The sequence below is a fragment of the Salmo trutta genome, chromosome 28, assembly GCF_901001165.1.
Source record: "Salmo trutta chromosome 28, fSalTru1.1, whole genome shotgun sequence".
Taxonomy (NCBI): domain Eukaryota; kingdom Metazoa; phylum Chordata; class Actinopteri; order Salmoniformes; family Salmonidae; genus Salmo; species Salmo trutta.
The window spans coordinates 13023248-13047720 of record NC_042984.1 but is presented as its reverse complement, the minus strand read 5'-3'; the positions used below and the strand labels follow the sequence as shown (position 1 = coordinate 13047720).

Sequence of the window (24473 nt, the reverse complement as noted above, 5' to 3'; positions counted from 1 at the left end):
GGAAGCATGCACACAGCTTCAGTATTGGGAAGCATGCACACAGCTTTAGTCTACACCTGTTGATTACGAAGCATGTGACAGATAAAATTTGATTTGATTTGAACCACTCATTCAGAATGCAGCATATGAGGCATACAAGCACACCCAGGCACATTCAAAGATACACAATGCTATAAGGAATCCATCCAGTGTGCCACTGCCCATTCTTACAGGCACAAGAGTGTGTCTGTAGAGCCTATCTGTGTGTATCAACACTTCTTGGATCCAGTGTCAATCTGCTTAGGTAGCTAACTACTTCCAGTCTCTTCTGAAGATATGCTAAGCTTAGCTTAGGTTGTGGGTACTCACATGACAGCACACTGAGCAAAGGACAGGTACTCCACCAGGATATCCAGACCCCTGTTCTCATCGTTGAGGAACTCTCGGACCCACCTGGGTGACATGGAGAGTGAGGTTAGCAGGGCAGAATATTCAGGAGCCAGCACACCCTTAGGAACAGAGAGGAACAGAGAGGAACAGAGAGGGACAGAGAAGGAGGACAGAGAAACAGAGAGGAAGGAAAGAGGAACCGAGCGGAAGGAGAGGAACAGAGAGGAAGGAGAGGGACAGAGATGGAGGAGAGATGGAGGAGAGAGGAACAGAGAGGAAGGAAAGAGGAACTGAGTGGAAGGAGAGAGGAACAGAAAGGAACAGAAAGGAACAGAGAAGCAGAAGAGAGGAACAGAAAGAAACAGAGAAGCAGAAGAGAGGAACAGAAAGGAACAGAGAAGCAAGAGAGAGGAACAGAGAGGAACAGAAAGGAACAGAGACGCAGGAGAGAGGAACAGAGAGGAACAGAAAGGAACAGAGAAGCAGGAGAAAGGAACAGAGAAGAACAGAGATGGACAGAGAGCAAGGAGAGAGGAACAGAGAGAAAGGAGAGGAACAGAGGAAGGAAAGAGGAACAGAGAGGAAGGAGAGAGGAACAGAAAGGAACAGAGAAGCAGGAGAGAGGAACAGAGAGGAACAGAGAGGAAGGAGAGAATAACAGAGAGGAACAGAGGGGAAGGAGAGGAACAGAGAGGTACAGAGAGGAAGGAGAGAAGAACAGAGGAACAGAGAGGAAGGAGCGGAACAGAGAGGTACAGAGAGGAAGGAGAGAAGAACAGAGGAACAGAGAGGAAGGAGCGGAACAGAGAGGTACAGAGACGAAGGAGAGAAGAACAGAGGAACAGAGAGGAAGGAGCGGAACAGAGAGGTACAGAGAGGAAGGAGAGAAGAACAGAGAGGAACAGAGAGAAAGGAGGTACAGAGAGGAAGGATAAAAGAACAGAGGTACAGAGAGGAAAGAGAGGAGAACAAAGAGGAAGGAGAGCAAGGAGAGAGGAACAGAGAGGAAGGATAAAAGAACAGAGGAACAGAGAGGAAGGAGAGAGGAACGATGAGGAAGGAGAGAGGAACAGAGAGGAAGGAGAGAGGAACAGAGAGGAAGGAGAGAGGAACAGAGAGGAACAGAGAGGAAGGAGAGAGGAACAGAGAGGAACAGAGAGGAACGATGAGGAAGGAGAGAGGAACAGAGAGGAAGGAGAGAGGAACAGAGAGGAAGGAGCGAGGAACAGAGAGGAACAGAGAGGAAGGAGAGAGGAACAGAGAGGAACAGAGAGGAAGGAGAAAGGAACATAGAGGAAGGGGAGAGGAACAGAGAGCAAGGAGAGAGGAACAGATAGGAACAGAGAGGAAGGAGAGAGGAACAGAGAGGAAGGAGAGAGGAAGGAGAGAGGAACAGGAAGGAGAGGAATAGGGAGGAACAGGAAGAAAGGAGAGAGGAAGGAGAGGGGAACAGAGAAGAAAAGAGAGGAACAGAGAGGATCAGAGAGGGACAGAGAGGGACAACAGAGGGACAGAGCGGGACAGAGAGAGGGAGGAGAGAGGAACAGAGAGGAACAGAGAGGGAAAGAGAGGGACAGAGAGAGGGAGGAGAGAGGAACAGAGAGGAACAGAGAGGGACAGAGAGGGACAACAGAGGGACAGAGCGGGACAGAGAGAGGGAGGAGAGAGGAACAGAGAGGGACAGAGAGGGACAGAGAGAGGGAGGAGAGAGGAACAGAGAGGGACAGAGAGGGACAGAGAGAGGGAGGAGAGAGGAACAGAGAGGAACAGAGAGGGACAGAGAGGGACAACAGAGGGACAGAGAGAGGGAGGAGAGGGAGGAGAGAGGAACAGAGAGGAACAGAGAGGGACAGAGAGGGACAGAGAGGGACAACAGAGGGACAGAGCGGGACAGAGAGAGGGAGGAGAGGGAGGAGAGAGGAACAGAGAGGATGGAAAGAGGAACCGAGAGGAAGGGGAGAAGTACAAGGACAGGCAGACACTGAACACACTAGCTTCTCACATTCCTGAAAGCTGTAAAAGCCTGCACAAAATGGGGTCCCCCCCACTCCCCTCCACTCCACTACACCCCTGACGGAGAGAGAAAGGACTTGGCAAGGCTCTTCATTTTACTCCAGCTTTCTGGACGGGTGAAAAAGAAAGTCCAAGCAAAGAAATTCCTGTTGCGGTGAGATAAATAATATGGAAGGCATATGGTATGGCAGAGAGAGGGGACTGGGCTCAGGTTGGAGCCCCTGACAGTCCCGATATTGAATCTGCCTTCCCCCTTACACTTCCAACACACCGACAGCTTTTTGCGCTAAATGGTCCGCATCATCATCTGGATATGTGTGTAACAACAGTTCAACATTCACCTTCTGCTACCATTTCTGTCAAGCCGTCTACGCATACAGTTTGACCCATACGTTCTATAAATCCAACATATACACCAAACAGAACACACTGCCTCTGCAATGCAATGCTGCAAGGCAAACGCAGGCTTTCATTGGAAATGAATGTAATTCTTGTGCATCAAAATGCGATGATGCTGTCTGTGTGTTTGAAGCGTTAGGCTCAACACCCCTGCTCTCCCCCTTAGGAAACGACAGGGGAGTAGAATTGGGGTAAAAGGTTCCAAAAATAGCCACAATATTTTGGTTAGGAATGTAACTGGGACAGGGGACTGTTTGGTTACAAAATAACCTGGAGAGCCAATGGTGAGGCAGAAAGGAAGGCCCATTGCCCCTGTGAGGGAGAGAGAGAGAAGGGAGGGAGAGAGAGGGGTGAGAGACAGGGATGCAGCTTAATTCCCACCCTCTTCAACAAATTGGCGAGGGCACTAGAACAGTCTGCAGCACCCGGCCTCACCTTACTAGAATCTGAAGTCAAATGTCTACTGTTTGCTGATGATCTGGTGCTTCTGTCCCCAGCCATGGAGGGCCTACAGCAACACCTAGATCTTCTGCACAGATTCTGTCAGACCTGGGCCCTGACAGTAAATCTCAGTAAGAAAAAATAATGGTGTTCCAAAAAAGGTCCAGCTGCCAGGACCACAAATACAAATTCCATTTAGACACCATTGCCCTAGAGCACACAAAAAACTATACATACCTCGGCCTAAACATCAGCGCCACAGGTAACTTCCACAAAGCTGTGAATGATCTGAGAGACAAGGCAGGAAGGGCCTTATATGCCATCAAAAGGAACATAAAATTCTACATACCAATTAGGATCTGGCTAAAAGTATTTGAATCAGATATAGAACCCATTGCCCTTTATGGTTATGAGGTCTGGGGTCCGCTCACCAACCAAGAATTCATAAAATGGGACAAACACCAAATTGAGACTCCGCATGCAGAATTCTGCAAAAATATCCTCAGTCTACAACGTAAAACACCAAATAATGCATGCAGAGCAGAATTAGGCCGATAAACGCTAATTATCAAAATCCAGAAAAGAGCCATTAAATTCTACAACCACCTAAAAGGAAGCGATTCCCAAACCTTCCATACCAAAGCCATCACCTACAGAGATATGAACCTGGAGAAGAGTCCACTAAGCAAGCTGGTCCTGGGGCTCTGTTCACAAACACAAACAGACCCCACAGAGCCCCAGGACAGCAACACAATTAGACCCAACCAAATCATGACAAAACAAGATAATTACTTGACACATTGGAAAGAATTAACATAAAAACAGAGCAAACTAGAATGCTATTTGTCCCTAAACAGAGAGTACACAGTAGCAGAATACCTGACCACTGTGACTGACCCAAACTTAAGGAAAGCTTTGACTATGTACAGACTGTTTGAGCATAGCCTTGCTATTGAGAAAGGCCGCCGTAGGAAGACCTGGCTCTCAAGAGAAGACAGTCTATGTGCACACTGCCTACAAAATGAGGTGGAAACTGAGCTGCACTTCCTAACCTCCTGCCAAATGTATGACCATATTAGAGACACATATTTCCCTCAGATTACACAGGCCCACAAAGAATTCAAAAACAAATCCAATTTTGATAAACTCCCATATCTACTGGGTGAAATACCACAGTGTGCCATCACTGCAGCAAGATTTGTGACCTGTTGCCACAAGAAAAGGTCAACCAGTGAAGAACAAACACCATTGTCAATACAACCCATATTTATGTTTATTTATTTTCTCTTTTGTACTTTAACCATTTGCACATTGTTGCAACACTTGTATGAGTGTAATATTTACTGTTCACTTTTTATTGTTTATTTAACTTTTGTTTATCTACTTCACTTGCTTTGGAAATGTAAACATATGTTTCCCGTACCAATAAAGCCCTTTAAATTTAAATTGAATTGAGAGAGGTGAGCAGAGAAACAGAGAGAAGCAGTGAGATTGGGTGTAGGGAGGAGTAAAGGGGAGGAGGGGGAGGAGTAAAGAGGAGGGGGAGGAGTAAAGGGGAGGAGGAGGAAGAGGCACGCTTGATCAGTTTCCTGTCTACCAGCCCCCTCCCTCTCTCTCCCCTCGCTTCCCTTCCCTCCCTCTCTCCCCTTGCTTCCCCTCCCTCCCTCTCTCCCCTTGCTTCCCCTCCCTCCCTCTCTCTCTCTCCCTCTCTCTTCCTCCCTTCCCCTCCCTCCCTCTCTCCCCTTGCTTCCCCTCCCTCCCTCTCTCTCTCTCCCTCTCTCTTCCTCCCTTCCCCTCCCTCCCTCTCTCCCCTTGCTTCCCCTCCCTCCCTCTCTCTCTCTCCCTCTCTCTTCCTCCCTTCCCCTCCCTCCCTCTCTCCCCTTGCTTCCCCTCCCTCCCTCTCTCTCTCTCCCTCTCTCTTCCTCCCTTCCCCTCCCTCCCTCTCTCCCCTTGCTTCCCCTCCCTCCCTCTCTCTCTCTCCCTCTCTCTTCTTCCCCTCCCTCCCTCTCTCCCCTTGCTTCCCCTCCCTCCCTCCCTCTCTCTCCCTCTCTCTTCCTCCCTTCCCCTCCCTCCCTCTCTCCCCTTGCTTCCCCTCCCTCCCTCTCTCTCTCTCCCTCTCTCTTCCTCCCTTCCCCTCCCTCCCTCTCTCCCCTTGCTTCCCCTCCCTCCCTCTCTCTCTCTCCCTCTCTCTTCCTCCCTTCCCCTCCCTCCCTCTCTCCCCTTGCTTCCCCTCCCTCCCTCTCTCCCCTCCCTCCCTCTCTCCCCTTGCTTCCCCTCCCTCCCTCTCTCTCTCTCCCTCTCTCTTCCTCCCTTCCCCTCCCTCCCTCTCTCCCCTTGCTTCCCCTCCCTCCCTCTCTCTCTCTCTCCCTCTCTCTTCCTCCCTTCCCCTCCCCCCCTCTCTCCCCTTGCTTCCCCTCCCTCCCTCTCTCTCTCTCCCTCTCTCTTCCTCCCTTCCCCTCCCTCCCTCTCTCCCCTTGCTTCCCCTCCCTCCCTCTCTCTCTCTCCCTCTCTCTTCCTCCCTTCCCCTCCCTCCCTCTCTCCCCTTGCTTCCCCTCCCTCCCTCTCTCTCTCTCCCTCTCTCTTCCTCCCTTCCCCTCCCTCCCTCTCTCCCCTTGCTTCCCCTCCCTCCCTCTCTCTCTCTCCCTCTCTCTTCCTCCCTTCCCCTCCCTCCCTCTCTCCCCTTGCTTCCCCTCCCTCCCTCTCTCTCTCCCTCTCTCTTCCTCCCTTCCCCTCTCTACCTCTCTTCCCGTTTCTCCCATCTCTTGCCCTCCCTCCCCCCTTCTTTTCCTGTCCAACCAGATGCTTTTCCAGATTGTTTTGGCAATCTGAGGAATAACAGGTCGTAGAGGGGCCAGGATTCAGAGACACGCAACAAACAGGGCTCTGTTCCACTGACTCTATTCTGCCCACTAAACACAGCCTTTGTCTGAAAATAGCATCCCTATTCTTTCTGGGAAAAACTTTAGAACACAAGACTTATATTGATGAGGTAAAAATGTAATAGGTCTTACTCTTGGAGCCATGCCCTGAACACAATGGCAGATCAGAAATCATCTTTTAGTTGGATTTAAAGGACATCTCTAACTCACACCCATCAGAGGTACATAAGTATCTGTCTGATGGCTGATTAGGATATCAGTTAAACAGGGTGTTAGGATGACAGAGAGGTGGTTTCTCCAAACTGAGTATTTTCCTATGTATGAATTTGTGTATGTGTGCGTACAGTGGGTGGGAAAAGTATTTGATCCTCTGCTGATTTTGTACGTTTGCCCACTTACAAAGAAATGATCAGTCTATAAGTTTAATGGTAGGTTTATTTGAACAGTGAGAGACAGAATAACAACAAAAAAATCCAGAAAAACGCATGTCATTGATTTGCATTTTAATGAGGGAAATAAGTATTTGACCCCTCTGCAAAACATGACTTAGTACTTGGTGGTAAAAAACCTTGTTGGCAATCACAGAGGTCAGACGTTTCTTGTAGTTGGCCACCAGGTTTGCACACATCTCAGGATGGATTTTGTCCCACTCCTCTTTGCAGATCTTCTCCAAGTCATTAAGCTTTCGAGGCTGACGTTTGGCAACTCAAACCTTCAGCTCCCTCCACAGATTTTCTATGGGATTAAGGTCTGGAGACTGGCTAGGCCACTCCAGGACCTTAATGTGCTTCTTCTTGAGCCACTCCTTTGTTGCCTTGGCCGTGTGTTTTGGGTCATTGTCATGCTGGAATACCCATCCACGACCCATTTTCAATGCCCTGGCTGAGGGAAGGATGTTCTCACCCAAGATTTGACGGTACATGGCCCCATCCATCGTCCCTTTGATGCGGTGAAGTTGTCCTGTCCCCTTAGCAGAAAAACACCCCCAAAGCATAATGTTTCCACCTCCATGTTTGACGGTGGAGATGGTGTCATAGGCAGCATTCCTCCTCCTCCAAACACGGCGAGTTGAGTTGATGTCAAAGAGCTCCATTTTGGTCTCATCTGACCACAACACTTTCACCAGTTGTCCTCTGAATCATTCAGATGTTCATTGGCAAACTTCAGACGGGCATGTATATGTATTCTTGAGCAGGGGGACCTTGCGGGCGCTGCAGGATTTCAGTCCTTCACGGCGTAGTGTGTTACCAATTGTTTTCTTGGTGACTATGGTCCCAGCTGCCTTGAGATCATTGACAAGATCCTCCCATGTAGTTCTGGGCTGATTCCTCACCATTCTCATGATCATTGCAACTCCACGAGGTGAGATCTTGCATGGAGCCCCAGGCCGAGGGATATTGACAGTTCTTTTGTGTTTCTTCCATTTGTAAATAATCGCACCAAATGTTGTCACCTTCTCACCAAGCTGCTTGGCGATGGTCTTGTAGCCCATTCCAGCCTTGTGTAGGTCTACAATCTTGTCCCTGACATCCTTGGAGCGCTCTTTGGTCTTGGCCATGGTGGAGAGTTTGGAATCTGATTGATTGATTGCTTCTGTGGACAGGTGTCTTTTTTACAGGTAACAAGCTGCGGTTAGGAGCACTCCCTTTAAGAGTGTGCTCCTAATCTCAGCTCGTTACCTGTATAAAAGACACCTGGGAGACAGAAATCTTTCTGATTGAGAGGGGGTCAAATACTTATTTCCTTCATTAAAATGCAAATCAATGACATGCGTTTTTCTGGATATTTTTGTTGTTATTCTGTCTCTCACTGTTCAAATAAACCTACCATTAAACTTATAGACTGATCATTTCTTTGTAAGTGGGCAAACGTACAAAATCAGCAGAGGATCAAATACTTTTTCCCCCCACTGTATGTACGCGTGCCTGTGTGCGTGTGTGTGTGTGTCCGTGCTGCATGTCCGTGCGTGCTTGCACGTGTGTGTGTTTTTCACAGGGTTCACCGTTGGTCGGCCATGCTTCCTGTCCCTCTGGTGTAAACAACTAAGCTTCCTCCTCTACTATGTTATGGGGGAGTGGACCATTCCTTTCCTAGCAGTACAGTACAATGACCATCTGAGCATTGTGAAGAGGAAGACTGGGGAAAAGGGAAGGCTGGGGAGGCTGGAGAGGCTGGGGGAGGCTGGGGAGGCTGGGGAGACTGAGGAGGCTGGGGAGGCTGGGGAGACTGGGGAGACTGGGGAGGCTGGGGAGACTGGGGAGGCTGGGGAGGCTGGGGAGACTGGGGAGGCTGGGGGAGACTGGGGAGACTGGGGAGGCTGGGGGAGACTGGGGAGACTGGGGGAGGCTGGGGAGGCTGGGGGAGGCTGGAGAGGCTGGGGGAGGCTAGGGAGGCTGGGGGGAGACTGGGGAGGCTGGGGAGACTGAGGAGGCTGGGGAGACTGGGGAGACTGGGGAGGCTGGGGGAGGCTGGGGGAGGCTGGAGAGACTGGGGGAGGCTGGGGAGGCTGGGGGGAGACTGGGGAGGCTGGGGAGACTGAGGAGGCTGGGGAGGCTGGGGAGGCTGGGGGAGGCTGGGGGAGGCTGGAGAGGCTGGGGGAGGCTGGGGAGGCTGGGGGGAGACTGGGGAGGCTGGGGAGACTGAGGAGGCTGGGGAGACTGGGGAGACTGGGGAGACTGGGGGAGGCTGGGGGAGGCTGGAGAGGCTGGGGGGAGACTGGGGAGGCTGGGGAGACTGAGGAGGCTGGGGAGGCTGGGGAGACTGGGGAGGCTGGGGGAGGCTGGGGAGACTGGGGAGACTGGGGAGGCTGGGGAGACTGGGGGAGACTGGGGAGACTGGGGAGGCTGGGGGAGACTGGGGAGACTGGGGAGGCTGGGGGAGACTGAGGAGACTGGGGATGCAGGGGGAGACTGGGGAGTAGGGAGACTGTGGAGACTGAGGAGGCAGGGGAGACTTGGAGACTGGGGATACTGAGGAGGCTGGGGAGACTGGGGGAGACTGGGGAGACTGAGGAGACTGGGGAGGCTGGGGATACTGGGGGAGACTGTGGAGACTGGGGAGACTGAGGAGACTGGGGGAGACTGGGGAGGCTGGGGATACTGGGGAGTCTGGGGAGACTGTGGAGACTGGGGAGGCTGAGGAGGCTGGGGGAGACTGGGGAGACTGGGGGAGACTGGGGAGACTGGGGAGGCTGGGGGAGGCTGGGGAGACTGAGGAGGCTGGGGAGACTGAGGAGGCTGGGGGAGGCTGGGGAGACTGGGGAGACTGGGAGACTGGGGAGGCTGGGGATACTGGGGAGTCTGGGGAGACTGGGGAGTCTGGGGGAGACTGGGGAGACTGAGGAGGCTGGGGGAGATTGGGGAGACTGAGGAGGCTGAGGGAGGCTGGGGAGACTGAGGAGGCTGGGGGAGGCTGGGGAGACTGGGGAGACTGGGGAGGCTGGGGAGGCTGGGGAGACTGAGGAGGCTGGGGAGACTGAGGAGACTGGGGAGACTGGGGAGACTGGGGAGACTGAGGAGACTGAGGAGACTGGAGAGACTGGAGAGACTGGGGAGACTGGAGAGACTGGGGAGACTGGAGAGACTGAGGAGACTGGGGAGACTGGAGAGACTGGAGAGACTGGGGAGGCTGAGGAGACTGGGGAGACTGGGGAGGCTGGGGAGGCTGGGGAGACTGGGCAGACTGGGCAGACTGGGCAGACTGGGGAGGCTGGGGAGGCTGGGGAGACTGGGCAGACTGGGCAGACTGGGGAGGCTGGCAGGACAAAACAATAGGAGTTAAAAGTGATCTGTGTACCAGGGCTTATGTCGATCAGGGCAGCAGGAAAACAAGCTGTAGGAACCTTGGACAGGAAGAGGAAGAGCACAGAAAGGCCCTTTATTTCTTAAAGGGGAATATAACGGTCATTCTGAAAGGGGAGATCATGGAATTGTTTCTTAAAGGGGAAAATAATAATAGATCATTTCCCATCAGCCTTCACTTCCGTAGTAGCCAGTATTCTTCTAGCTGTCCCCCGCCCCAGGAGTAACATTATAGCACTACATTGAGGAATTAGGACAAGTCACATCAATCTTTGGTGAATATCATGTAAAAAGGGACTGTAGTGTTGGTGAGCTAATGTAGTCTGACTGAGAGAAGAGGAGAGGATGGAGAATAGATCATCACCCTATGTGATTGGTCCTCAGTGATATCTCCAGTTCCCTCAGAACCTTAGTGGAATCCTGGACCCGCCTTCGGAACTTCTTGCGTGTGACTCCTGGGTCTAAGTAGCCCCGTAGCTTGGAGATGTAGGTATGAGGAGGATTCTTCACCTGAAACCGTTCCTAATATAACACACCGGGAAGAGGGAGGACAGAGTGAGCAGTGCAATGTAAAAGGTTTCTAATCATCATGAAGTGAAGACTAAACCTACACTGGAGAAATACATGTTTCTATCAAACCTATCAACATTGCTTCATAGCTTTTGAATTCTGAATAGACTAGACGTGTGGGTTTGTAGAGGTGTAGGTGTGGGTTTGTAGAGGTGTAGGTGTGGGTTTGTAGAGGTGTAGTTGTGGGTTTGTAGAGGTGTAGTTGTGGGTTTGTAGAGGTGTAGGTGTGGGTTTGTAGAGGTGTAGGTGTGGGTTTGTAGAGGTGTAGGTGTGGGTTTGTAGAGGTGTAGGTGTGGGTTTGTAGAGGTGTAGGTGTGGGTTTGTAGAGGTGTAGGTGTGGGTTTGTAGAGGTGTAGGTGTGGGTTTGTAGAGGTGTAGGTGTGGGTTTGTAGAGGTGTAGTTGTGGGTTTGTAGAGGTGTAGTTGTGGGTTTGTAGAGGTGTAGGTGTGGGTTTGTAGAGGTGTAGTTGTGGGTTTGTAGAGGTGTAGTTGTGGGTTTGTAGAGGTGTAGTTGTGGGTTTGTAGAGGTGTAGGTTGTGGGTTTGTAGAGGTGTAGGTGTGGGTTTGTAGAGGTGTAGTTGTGGGTTTGTAGAGGTGTAGTTGTGGGTTTGTAGAGGTGTAGGTGTGGGTTTGTAGAGGTGTAGGTGTGGGTTTGTAGAGGTGTAGGTGTGGGTTTGTAGAGGTGTAGGTGTGGGTTTGTAGAGGTGTAGGTGTGGGTTTGTAGAGGTGTAGGTGTGGGTTTGTAGAGGTGTAGGTGTGGGTTTGTAGAGGTGTAGTTGTGGGTTTGTAGAGGTGTAGGTGTGGGTTTGTAGAGGTGTAGTTGTGGGTTTGTAGAGGTGTAGGTGTGGGTTTGTAGAGGTGTAGGTGTGGGTTTGTAGAGGTGTAGGTGTGGGTTTGTAGAGGTGTAGGTGTGGGTTTGTAGAGGTGTAGGTGTGGGTTTGTAGAGGTGTAGTTGTGGGTTTGTAGAAGTGTAGTTGTGGGTTTGTAGAGGTGTAGTTGTGGGTTTGTATAGGTGTAGTTGTGGGTTTGTAGAGGTGTAGGTGTGGGTTTGTAGAGGTGTAGGTGTGGGTTTGTAGAGGTGTAGTTGTGGGTTTGTAGAGGTGTAGTTGTGGGTTTGTAGAGGTGTAGGTGTGGGTTTGTAGAGGTGTAGGTGTGGGTTTGTATAGGTGTAGTTGTGGGTTTGTAGAGGTGTAGGTGTGGGTTTGTAGAGGTGTAGGTGTGGGTTTGTAGAGGTGTAGTTATGGGTTTGTAGAGGTGTAGGTGTGGGTTTGTAGAGGTGTAGGTGTGGGTTTGTAGAGGTGTAGGTGTGGGTTTGTAGAGGTGTAGTTGTGGGTTTGTAGAGGTGGGTTTGTAGAGGTGTAGGTGTGGGTTTGTAGAGGTGTAGTTGTGGGTTTGTAGAGGTGTAGTTGTGGGTTTGTAGAGGTGTAGTTGTGGGTTTGTAGAGGTGTAGGTGTGGGTTTGTAGAGGTGTATGTGTGGGTTTGTAGAGGTGTAGTTGTGGGTTTGTAGAGGTGTAGGTGTGGGTTTGTAGAGGTGTAGTTGTGGGTTTGTAGAGGTGTAGGTGTGGGTTTGTAGAGGTGTAGTTGTGGGTTTGTAGAGGTGTAGGTGTGGGTTTGTAGAGGTGTAGGTGTGGGTTTGTAGAGGTGTAGGTGTGGGTTTGTAGAGGTGTAGGTGTGAGTTTGTAGAGGTGTAGGTGTGGGTTTGTAGAGGTGTAGGTGTGGGATTGTTCACTTATAGTAACCTACATGTGTTGTTGTATTTAAAGGAGTTTACCTGGTCACAGATGAGGTCCCATTTCTTGTCATTATCATACTGTCTGAGGAGTCTGGCTTTGTCAGGAGGAAGGTTCATGGAATTCTGAAAAGACAAAACAATATTTCATCAATCACACCCCAATGCAATATCCGTGAGAGAGCTTTGTTCAACCATTCATTGATAATTTCATCATAATTCATCATTTCATGACCGTTCCAGAGCTGATGACCCTGCCTCAGAAAAGTGTGTTGTTTGAGGCCAGTTTAGTGTCTTTTAGGGCCTTGGACGGGTCAACACGTCCTGTCCCGAATCCTGGGCAGTGACACAGGCATATGATCTCACTTCCTGTTGACTTGAGCTCATCCAAAACCCTCAATTGTGTCCCAAATGGCATCCTATTCTCTATATAGTGCACTGCTTTAGACCAGTACCCTATGGACCCTATGGACCCTGGTCGAAAGTAGTGCACTATACAGGGAATAGGGTAGACTTTCGGTTGCATCCCTCCTCTGCGGTTGGTTGCAACAAGCTTCTAGAACTTTCAGTCTGACTACACTGCACATTTTAACCACATGCTATACGGACTACAGCCTCTACATCACAGTTTAACTACTATGGCTCAAATGAGGTCATTCAACACGACTGCTCTAGTCTCATTTGTTGTTTAAGTGTGTGTGTGTGTGTGTGTGTGTGTGTGTGTGTGTGTGTGTGTGTGTGTGTGTGTGTGTGTGTGTGTGTGTGTGTGTGTGTGTGTGTGTGTGTGTGTGTGTTCCAGAACACAGACTATATGACATGGCCCTCTGCCTCTGGGTAAAGACTTCCTACCATGATCCCATAAACAGCTAGCTCCTTGCCACCTAGTCATGTGAATCTGATTGCCTCAGTGTTTCTCTGTGAAGAGACCATGAAGACTTTGCTCTGTTTTCTCAGTCAGCCTCAGACTCGGGACCCCCCCATTTTACATCCCACATACAGAGCCCCCGCAGCCACGACACACACACATGCAGTAACGCACGCAAACAAGCATGCGCGTACAAACACACACGTACCAACACACACACACAAAGACACGCACACCACAAACAGCTTGATCAGCTTGATCTCTGTATAACTCACCCCTGGCCTCACCCCTGGCCTCACCCCTGGCCTGACTCCTGGTCTCACCCCTGGCCTCACCCCTGGCCTGACTCCTGGCCTCACCCCTGGCCTCACGCCAGGCCTGACTCCTGGCCTGACGCCTGGCCTCACCCCTGGCCTGACCCCTGGCCTGACTCCTGGCCTCACCCCTGGCCTGACTCCTGGCCTCACTCCTGGCCTCACCCGTGGCCTCACCCCTGGCCTGACCCCTGGCCTGACTCCTGGCCTCACCCCTGGCCTGACTCCTGGCCTCACCCCTGGCCTGACTCCTGGCCTCACCCCTAGCCTGACTCCTGGCCTCACCCCTTGCCTGACTCCTGGACTCACCCCTGGCCTCACCCCTGGCCTGACCCCTGGCCTGACTCCTGATCTCACTCCTGGCCTCACCCCTGGCCTGACTCCGGGACTCACCCCTGGCCTCACCCCTGGCCTCACTCCTGGCCTCACCCCTGGCCTCACCCCAGGCCTGACTCCTGGCCTGACTCCTGGCCTCACCCCTGGCCTGACTCCTGGCCTCACCCCTGGCCTCACCCCTGGCCTCACCCCTGGCCTGACTCCTGGACTCACCCCTGGCCTCACACCTGGCCTGACTCCTGCCCTCACCCCTGGCCTGACTCCTGGCCTCACCCCTGGCCTCACCCCTGGCTTGACTCCTGGCCTCACCCCTGGCCTCACCCCTGGCCTGACTCCTGGCCTCACCCCTGGCCTCACCCTAGGCCTGACTCCTGGCCTGACGCCTGGCCTCACCCCTGGCCTGACCCCTGGCCTGACTCCTGGCCTTACCCCTGGCCTGACTCCTGGCCTCACCCCTGGCCTGACTCCTGGCCTCACCCCTGGCCTGACCCCTGGCCTCACCCCTGGCCTGACTCCTGGCCTCACCCCTGGCCTGACTCCTGGCCTCACCCCTGGCCTGACTCCTGGCCTCACCCCTTGCCTGACTCCTGGACTCACCCCTGGCCTCACCCCTGGCCTGACTCCTGGCCTGACCCCTGGCCTCACACCTGGCCTGAGTCCTGGCCTGACTCCTGGCCTCACCCTGCCTCTCCTGCTGACACACACAGGCTAGTTCTCAAATCCTCTTTCCTCATTCATCTTTCCTTCTTGCATTTTCTCTCCTCGCCTCCTTCTCAAAACACACTGGAGGAGATGAGGTGAGAGACCTCCAGTGTGGTTGAGGAGGTGAGGAGATAGGAGGCAAGGAGATAGGAGGCGAGGAGATAGGAGGCGAGGAGATAGAGCCACACTACCTGAGCTTTAACAGATGACGACCCAGTCTAGTCATGATCCTCTGGAGCCTTTAACCAGCAGTAGCACCTGTACTGAAATTCACCTTTTAGCTGGGAATGTGTACAAGATGAAATGTACCAACGAACCAATACACCATTCTATTAGTAGCACCAGCATCACCATGTATTATCATGTATTATCACGCCCCATGGACTTTCCTATGCTTTGCTATTCCTACAATGATTCATAGCAGTGGAATATCACATGTAAAGTATATTTTGATTTATTTTCCACAATGCGGTGGGGTGATTGGATCTTTCCATCAGCAGCATGAATCATGTTGGACTGACGGTCTGAGGTGATGAATGAGGACTGGGGCACATTGCTTCTGTGCTGTGGAGTACTGCTGAGGTAGCCTGGAAACCCTGACGCAATCACACTACAGTAGTGAAACCGAGGTAAATACAGTCTGGAGTGCCGTTGACTCAGACTTACATAACATAGCAACTATAATAATTGATCCTTTGAATGTTTACAAAGAACTAGTAACATTTTCTTTCTTTTTTAAAAGAAGAAAAATAATACAACATTGAAACTGAAACTCAAAAAATTAAGAAAAATCATTCAACCAACAACAACAATGTGTCCCTGGGCCTGACTGACTGTAGAGGAGAGATCAGTCACAATGTGTCCCTGGGCCTGACTGACTGTAGAGGAGAGATCAGTCACAATGTGTCCCTGGGCCTGACTGACTGTAGAGGAGAGATCAGTCACAATGTGTCCCCGGGCCTGACTGACTGTAGAGGAGAGATCAGTCACAATGTGTCCCCGGGCCTGACTGACTGTAGAGGAGAGATCAGTCACAATGTGTCCCTGGGCCTGACTGACTGTAGAGGAGAGATCAGTCACAATGTGTCCCCGGGCCTGACTGACTGTAGAGGAGAGATCAGTCACAATGTGTCCCTGGACCTGACTGACTGTAGAGGAGAGATCAGTCACAATGTGTCCCTGGACCTGACTGACTGTAGAGGAGAGATCAGTCACAATGTGTCCCTGACTGACTGTAGAGGAGAGATCAGTCACAATGTGTCCCTGGACCTGACTGACTGTAGAGGAGAGATCAGTCACAATGTGTCCCTGGACCTGACTGACTGTAGAGGAGAGATCAGTCACAATGTGTCCCCGGGCCTGACTGACTGTAGAGGAGAGATCAGTCACAATGTGTCCCCGGGCCTGACTGACTGTAGAGGAGAGATCAGTCACAATGTGTCCCTGGGCCTGACTGACTGTAGAGGAGAGATCAGTCACAATGTGTCCCTGGGCCTGACTGACTGTAGAGGAGAGATCAGTCACAATGTGTCCCCGGGCCTGACTGACTGTAGAGGAGAGATCAGTCACAATGTGTCCCCGGGCCTGACTGACTGTAGAGGAGAGATCAGTCACAATGTGTCCCTGGACCTGACTGACTGTAGAGGAGAGATCAGTCACAATGTGTCCCTGGGCCTGACTGTAGAGGAGAGATCAGTCACAATGTGTCCCTGACTGACTGTAGAGGAGAGATCAGTCACAATGTGTCCCTGGGCCTGACTGACTGTAGAGGAGAGATCAGTCACAATGTGTCCCTGGACCTGACTGACTGTAGAGGAGAGATCAGTCACAATGTGTCCCTGACTGACTGACTGTAGAGGAGAGATCAGTCACAATGTGTCCCTGGACCTGACTGACTGTAGAGGAGAGATCAGTCACAATGTGTCCCTGGGCCTGACTGACTGTAGAGGAGAGATCAGTCACAATGTGTCCCTGGACCTGACTGACTGTAGAGGAGAGATCAGTCACAATGTGTCCCTGGACCTGACTGACTGTAGAGGAGAGATCAGTCACAATGTGTCCCTGGACCTGACTGACTGTAGAGGAGAGATCAGTCACAATGTGTCCCTGGACCTGACTGACTGTAGAGGAGAGATCAGTCACAATGTGTCCCTGGACCTGACTGACTGTAGAGGAGAGATCAGTCACAATGTGTCCCTGGACCTGACTGACTGTAGAGGAGAGATCAGTCACAATGTGTCCCTGGACCTGACTGACTGTAGAGGAGAGATCAGTCACAATGTGTCCCCGGGCCTGACTGACTGTAGAGGAGAGATCAGTCACAATGTGTCCCTGGACCTGACTGACTGTAGAGGAGAGATCAGTCACAATGTGTCCCTGGACCTGACTGACTGTAGAGGAGAGATCAGTCACAATGTGTCCCTGGACCTGACTGACTGTAGAGGAGAGATCAGTCACAATGTGTCCCTGGGCCTGACTGTAGAGGAGAGATCAGTCACAATGTGTCCCTGACTGACTGTAGAGGAGAGATCAGTCACAATGTGTCCCTGGGCCTGACTGACTGTAGAGGAGAGATCAGTCACAATGTGTCCCTGGACCTGACTGACTGTAGAGGAGAGATCAGTCACAATGTGTCCCTGACTGACTGACTGTAGAGGAGAGATCAGTCACAATGTGTCCCTGGACCTGACTGACTGTAGAGGAGAGATCAGTCACAATGTGTCCCTGGGCCTGACTGACTGTAGAGGAGAGATCAGTCACAATGTGTCCCTGGACCTGACTGACTGTAGAGGAGAGATCAGTCACAATGTGTCCCTGGACCTGACTGACTGTAGAGGAGAGATCAGTCACAATGTGTCCCTGGACCTGACTGACTGTAGAGGAGAGATCAGTCACAATGTGTCCCTGGACCTGACTGACTGTAGAGGAGAGATCAGTCACAATGTGTCCCTGGACCTGACTGACTGTAGAGGAGAGATCAGTCACAATGTGTCCCTGGGCCTGACTGACTGTAGAGGAGAGATCAGTCACAATGTGTCCCTGGGCCTGACTGTAGAGGAGAGATCAGTCACAATGTGTCCCTGACTGACTGTAGAGGAGAGATCAGTCACAATGTGTCCCTGGGCCTGACTGACTGTAGAGGAGAGATCAGTCACAATGTGTCCCTGGACCTGACTGACTGTAGAGGAGAGATCAGTCACAATGTGTCCCTGACTGACTGACTGTAGAGGAGAGATCAGTCACAATGTGTCCCTGGACCTGACTGACTGTAGAGGAGAGATCAGTCACAATGTGTCCCTGGGCCTGACTGACTGTAGAGGAGAGATCAGTCACAATGTGTCCCTGGACCTGACTGACTGTAGAGGAGAGATCAGTCACAATGTGTCCCTGGACCTGACTGACTGTAGAGGAGAGATCAGTCACAATGTGTCCCTGGACCTGACTGACTGTAGAGGAGAGATCAGTCACAATGTGTCCCTGGACCTGACTGACTGTAGAGGAGAGATCAGTCACAATGTGTCCCTGGACCTGACTGACTGTAGAGGAGAGATCAGTCACAATGTGTCCCTGGGCCTGACTGACTGTAGAGGAGAGATCAGTCACAATGTGTTACATTAGGGCTTTTTGACAAGATAATGCCTTCCAAATGACACCCTATTCACTAGTGAAGGGCTCATAGGGCAAAAGCATTGCACTATACAGGGGATAGAGTGCCATTTTAGACGTAGCCAGAAAAAACCCAGCCGAGCATTCCAGCTTCTGCCTTCCAAAACCTAGAAAAAACCCAGCCGAGCATTCCAGACTCTGCCTTCCAAAACCTAGAAAAAACCCAGCCGAGCATTCCAGCCTCTGCCTTCCAAAACCTAGAAAAAACCCAGCCGAGCATTCCAGCCTCTGCCTTCCAAAACCTAGAAAAAACCCAGCTGAGCATTCCAGCCTCTGCCTTCCCAAACCCAGAAAAAACCCAGCCGAGCATTCCAGCCTCTGCCTTCCAAAACCCAGAAAAAACCCAGCCGAGCATTCCAGCCTCTGCCTTCCAAAACCCAGAAAAAACCCAGCCGAGCATTCCAGCCTCTGCCTTCCCAAACCCAGAAAAAACCCAGCCGAGCATTCCAGCCTCTGCCTTCCCAAACCCAGAAAAACCCCAGCCGAGCATTCCAGCCTCTGCCTTCCCAAACCCAGAAAAAACCCAGCCGAGCATTCCAGCCTCTGCCTTCCCAAACCCAGAAAAAACCCAGCCGAGCATTCCAGCCTCTGCCTTCCCAAACCCAGAAAAACCCCAGCCGAGCATTCCAGCCTCTGACTTCCCAAACCCAGAAAAAACCCAGCCGAGCATTCCAGCCTCTGCCTTCCCAAACCCAGAAAAACCCCAGCCGAGCATTCCAGCCTCTGCCTTCCCAAACCCAGAAAAACCCCAGCCGAGCATTCCAGCCTCTGCCTTCCCAAACCCAGAAAAACCCCAGCCGAGCATTCCAGCCTCTGCCTTCCCAAACCCAGAAAAACCCCAGCCGAGCATTCCAGCCTCTGCCTTCCCAAACCCAGAAAAACCCCAGCCGAGCATTCCAGCCTCTGCCTTCCCAAACCCAGAAAAACCCCAGCCGAGCATTCCAGCCTCTGCCTTCCAAAACCCAGAAAAACCCCAGCCCAGCATTCCAGATGTCCAGAATTAGGCTACACAGGGAATACTTCCTGTTTATAATGGTTACAAATTTGCTATAAATTCTCTCTCTCACAGTCTCTCTTTCCTCCCCCGCTTGGGGATAATGTTATCTACAACACAGTCTCTCTCTCTCTCTCTCTCTCTCTCTCCACTTCAGAAGGTCACACACTGGACGACTGTTCATGTGTGAGCTGCCTCTCATTTATTCCAAATGTCAGAAACACAGTGGGAAACTGACCACAAAGTTTCATATTTAACACTACTGAAATATGTCTGACTCTCAGACAAAACAAACAAAGCTGATGACACTTGTGGGTTATCAAATCAAATCAAATGTTATTAGTCACATGCGCCGAATACAACAGGTGTAGACCTTACAGTGAAATGCTTACTTACAGGCTCTAACCAATAGTGCAGTTTCAAAAAAATAAGAATAAGAGATAAAAGTAACATGTAATTAAAGAGCAGCAGTGAAATAACAATAGTGAGACTATATACAGTGGGTTACAGATACAGAGTCAATGTGCGGGGCACCAGGGGTCACCGGGGGCACCGGTTAGTTGAGGTAATATGTTCATGTAGGTAGAGTTATTAAAGTGACTATGCATAGATGGCAACAGAGAGTAGCAGTGGTGTAAAGAGGGGGAAGGGGGGGGGGCAATGCAAATAGTCTGGGTAGCCATTTGACTAGATGTTCAGGAGTCTTATGGCTTGGGGGTAGAAGCTGTTTAGAAGCCTCTTGGACCTAGACTTGGCGCTCCGGTACCACTTGCCATGCGGTAGCAGAGAGAACAGAATATGACTAGGGTGGCTAGAGTCTTTGACAATTGTTAGGGCCTCCCTCTGACACCGCCTGGTGTAGAGGTCCTGGATGGCAGGAAGCTTGGTGATGTACTGGGCCGTTCGCACTGCCCTCTGTAGTGCCTTGCGGTCAGAGGCCGAGCAGTTGCCATACCAGGCAGTGATGCAATCAGTCAGGATGCTCTCGATGGTGCAGGTGTAGAGCCTTTCAGGATCTGAGGACCCGTGCCAAATCTTTTCAGTCTCCTGAGGGGGAATAGGTTTTGTCGTGCCCTCTTCACGACTGTCTTGGTGTGCTTGGACCATGTTAGTTTGTTGGTGATGTGGACACCAAGGAACTTGAAGCTCTCAACCTGCTCCACTGCTGCCCTGTCGATGAGAATGGGCGCGTGCTCAGTCCTCTATTTCCTGTAGTCCACAATCATCTCCTTTGTCTTGATCACGTTGAGGGAGAGGTTGTTGTCCTGGCACAACACGGCCAGGTCTCTGACCTCCTCCCTATAGGTTGCCTCGTCGTTGTCGGTGATCAGGTCTACTACTGGCAAATTTAATGATGGTGTTGGAGTCGTGCCTGGCCGTGCAGTCATGATGAACAGGGAGTACAGGAGGGGACTAACCACGCACCCCTGAGGGACCCCTGTGTTGAGGATCAGCGCGGCGGATGTGTTGTTATCTACCCTTACCACCTGGGGGCGGCCCGTCAGGTCAGGAAGTCCACAAATACAGTAATGTTGTTGACCACTTCTGTCAGCTTCTTTATTTATTTATTTTTTATTTATTTCACCTTTATTTGGCCAGTCGAGAACAAGTACTCATTTACCACTGCGACCTGGCCAAGATAAAGCAAAGCAGTGCGACACAAACAACAACACAGAGTTTCACATGGAATAAACAAACATACAGTCAATAATACAATAGAAAAGTCTATATACAGTGTGTGCAAATGAGGTAAGGGAGGTAAGGCAATAAATAGGCCATAGTGGCGAAATAATTACAATTTAGCAATTTAGTGATAGATGTGCAGAAGATGAATGTACAAGTAGGGATACTGGGGTGCAAAGGAAAAGAAAAAAAATAACAGTATGGGGATGAGGTAGTTGGATGGGCTATGTTCAGATGGGCTATGTACAGGTGCAGTGATCTGTGCTGGTGCTTAAAGTTAGAGAGGTAGATATGAGTCTCCAGCTTCAGTGATTTTTGCAATTCGTTCCAGTCATTGGCAGCAGAGAACTGGAAGGAAAGGCGGCCAAAGTAGGAATTGGCTTTGGGGGTGACCAGTGAAATATACCTGCTGGAGCGCATGCTACGGGTGGGTGCTGCTATGGTGACCAGTGAGCTGAGATAAGGCGGAGCTTTACCTAGCAAAGACTTATAGATGACGTGGAGCCAGTGGGTTTCGCGACGAATACGAAGCGAGGGCCAGCCAACGAGAGCGTACAGGTCGCAGTGGTGGGTAGTATATGGGGCTTTGGTGACAAAACGGATGGCACTGTGATAGACTACATCCAGTTTGTTGAGTAGAGTGTTGGAGGCTATTTTGTAAATGACATCGCCGATGTCAAGGATCAGTAGGATAGTCAGTTTTACAAGGGTATGTTTGGCAGGGAGTACGGGGGGAGTACATATGGGCCTTGTTGGAGAACTAATTATGTTTGCTAAGTGGGCTACAGCCCAGAACCCATTTGTCTTAGTTTTGCTGCCCAGCTCAGCCACAGCCCCAACTCAGCCACAGCCCCAGCTCAGCCACAGCCCCAGCTCCAGCCTCAATCCCAGCCCCAGCTCAGCCCCAGCCTCAGCTAGCTGTGTAGCTTAAGAAATAACCTTGGGGCATACATAAGACAGGCATAGATCAGGGTTCACTACTCCCCTAATCTAATGCTGCTGTCCACTGGATTTAAAACCAGACAGACAGAGAGAGAGGGGGGACTATGGAGAGAGAGAGAGAGAGAGAGTTAGGGACTAGGGAGGGAGAGAGAGAGGTAGGGACTAGGGAGAGAGAGCGAGAGAGAGGTGGGGACTAGGGAGAGAGAGAGGTAGGGACTAGGGAGAGAGAGGTGGGGACTAGGGAGAGAGAGGTAGGGACTAGGGAGAGAGAGAGGTAGGGACTAGGGAGAGAGAAAGGTAGGGACTAGGGAGAGAGAGAGAGGTAGGGACTAGGGAGAGAGAGGTAGGGACTAGGGAGAGAGAGGTAGGGACTAGGGAGAGAGAGGTAGGGACTAGGGAGAGAGAGGTAGGGACTAGGGAGAGAGAGAGAGGTAGGGACTAGGGAGAGAGAGAGGTAGGGACTAGGGAGAGAGAGAGGTAGGGACTAGGGAGAGAGAGTTAGGGACTAGGGTGAGAGAGGTAGGGACTAGGGAGAGAGAGAGGTAGGGACTAGGGAGAGAGAGGTAGGGACTAGGGAGAGAGAGAGGTAGGGACTAGGGAGAGAGAGGTAGGGACTAGGGAGATAGAGAGGTAGGGACTAGGGAGAGAGAGGTAGGGGACTAGGGAGAGAGGGAGGTAGGGACTAGGGAGAGAGAGTTAGGGACTAGGGAGAGAGAGTTAGGGACTAGGGAGAGAGGTAGGGACTAGGGAGAGAGAGGTAGGGACTAGGGAGAGAGAGAGGTAGGGACTAGGGAGAGAGAGTTAGGGACTAGGGAGAGAGAGTTAGGGACTAGGGAGAGAGGTAGGGACTAGGGAGAGAGAGGTAGGGACTAGGGAGAGAGAGAGGTAGGGACTAGGGAGAGAGAGTTAGGGACTAGGGAGAGAGAGGTATGGACTAGGGAGAGAGAGGTAGGGACTAGGGAGAGAGAGGTAGGGACTAGGGAGAGAGAGGTAGGGACTAGGGAGAGAGGGGTAGGGACTAGGGAGAGAGAGTTAGGGACTAGGGAGAGAGAAAGGTTGGGACTAGGGAGAGAGAGAGAGAGGTAGGGACTAGGGAGAGAGAGGTAGGGACTAGGGAGAGAGAGAGAGAGGTAGGGACTAGGGAGAGAGAGGTAGGGACTAGGGAGAGAGAAAGGTTGGGACTAGGGAGAGAGAGTTAGGGACTAGGGAGAGAGAGAAGGGTAGGCACAAGGGAGAGAGAGAGAGAGGGACTAGGGAGAGAGAGAGAGAGGCTAGGGAGAGAAAGTGAGGTAGGGACTAGGGAGAGAGAGGTAGGGACTAGGGAGGTAGGGACTAGGGAGAGAGAGAGAGGTAGGGACTAGGGAGAGAGAGAGAGGTAGGGACTAGGGAGAGAGAGAGAGGTAGGGACTAGAGAGAGAGAGAGGTAGGGACTAGGGAGAGAGAGAGAGGTAGGGACTCGGGAGGTAGGGACTAGGGAGAGAGAGGTAGGGACTAGGGAGGTAGGGACTAGGGAGAGAGAGGTAGTGACTAGGGAGAGAGAGGTAGGGACTAGGGAGAGAGAGGTAGGGACTAGGGAGAGAGAGAGGGAGAGAGAGAGAGAGAGAGAGAGAGAGGAGAGAGAGAGAGAGAGAGGGAGGTAGGGACTTGACTACGACAGTGTTCCTCTTGCCTCTCCAGGCCCTCTGACTGCAACACACACAGAGACAGAGAAGATGTTTCCCCTGAAGTTAGAATATGGTAATTTAGCTAACATAATTTGACTTTCTACTTCCTGTGTTTACAAGAAGAAGCTATGGAACGTATGAAGGAAATATTCATTTTTTTCACTCTTGAACTAATACCATTCCAACAGAGTTAGTTCCTCTCCTGAGTGTTATGGAATAAGGAAGGAAAAATAGTGATGCAGAAAGAAAGTCATGTGTTGTGCTCGTCATCGTGCTCGTCATCGTGCTCGTCACTGGGCTCGTCATCGTGCTCGTCATCGTGCTCGTCACTGGGCTCGTCATCGTGCTCGTCACTGGGCTCGTCATCGTGCTCATCATCGTGCTCATCATCGGGCTCGTCATCGTGCTCGTCATCGTGCTCGTCACTGGGCTCGTCATCGTGCTCATCATCGTGCTCGTCATCGTGCTCGTCATCGTGCTCGTCACTGGGCTCGTCATCGTGCTCGTCATCGTGCTCGTCATCGTGCTCGTCATCGTGCTCGTCATCGTGCTCGTCACTGGGCTCGTCATCGTGCTCGTCATCGGGCTCGTCATCGTGCTCGTCATCGTGCTCGTCACTGGGCTCGTCATCGTGCTCGTCATCGTGCTCGTCATCGTGCTCGTCACTGGGCTCGTCATCGTGCTCGTCATCGTGCTCGTCATCGTGCTCGTCATCGGGCTCGTCATCGTGCTCGTCACTGGGCTCGTCATCGTGCTCGTCATCGTGCTCGTCATCGTGCTCGTCATCGTGCTCGTCACTGGGCTCGTCATCGTGCTCGTCATCGGGCTCGTCATCGTGCTCGTCACTGGGCTCGTCATCGTGCTCGTCACTGGGCTCGTCATCGTGCTCGTCATCGTGCTCGTCATCGTGCTCGTCACTGGGCTCGTCATCGTGCTCGTCATCGGGCTCGTCATCGTGCTCGTCACTGGGCTCGTCATCGTGCTCGTCATCGTGCTCGTCACTGGGCTCGTCATCGTGCTCGTCACTGGGCTCGTCATCGTGCTCGTCATCGGGCTCGTCACTGGGCTCGTCATCGTGCTCGTCATCGGGCTCGTCATCGTGCTCGT

The 24473-nt window shown here is 51.7% G+C and overlaps 1 protein-coding gene across 4 annotated transcripts in view; it reads right to left on the bottom strand.

Moving 5' to 3' along the window:
• Nucleotides 1–24473, bottom strand: part of LOC115165516 (formin-like protein 3) — an 89131-nt gene that overhangs the window by 32947 nt on the left and 31711 nt on the right. For all 4 annotated transcript variants that reach the window (XM_029718691.1, XM_029718694.1, XM_029718692.1 and 1 more), the window contains exons 2-4: nt 12243–12326; nt 10266–10423; nt 349–432 (exon numbers count right to left, since the gene is read on the bottom strand). In XM_029718691.1, the coding sequence (XP_029574551.1) occupies nt 349–432; nt 10266–10423; nt 12243–12326 (326 nt within the window). The remainder of the gene's footprint in view (nt 1–348; nt 433–10265; nt 10424–12242; nt 12327–24473) is intronic.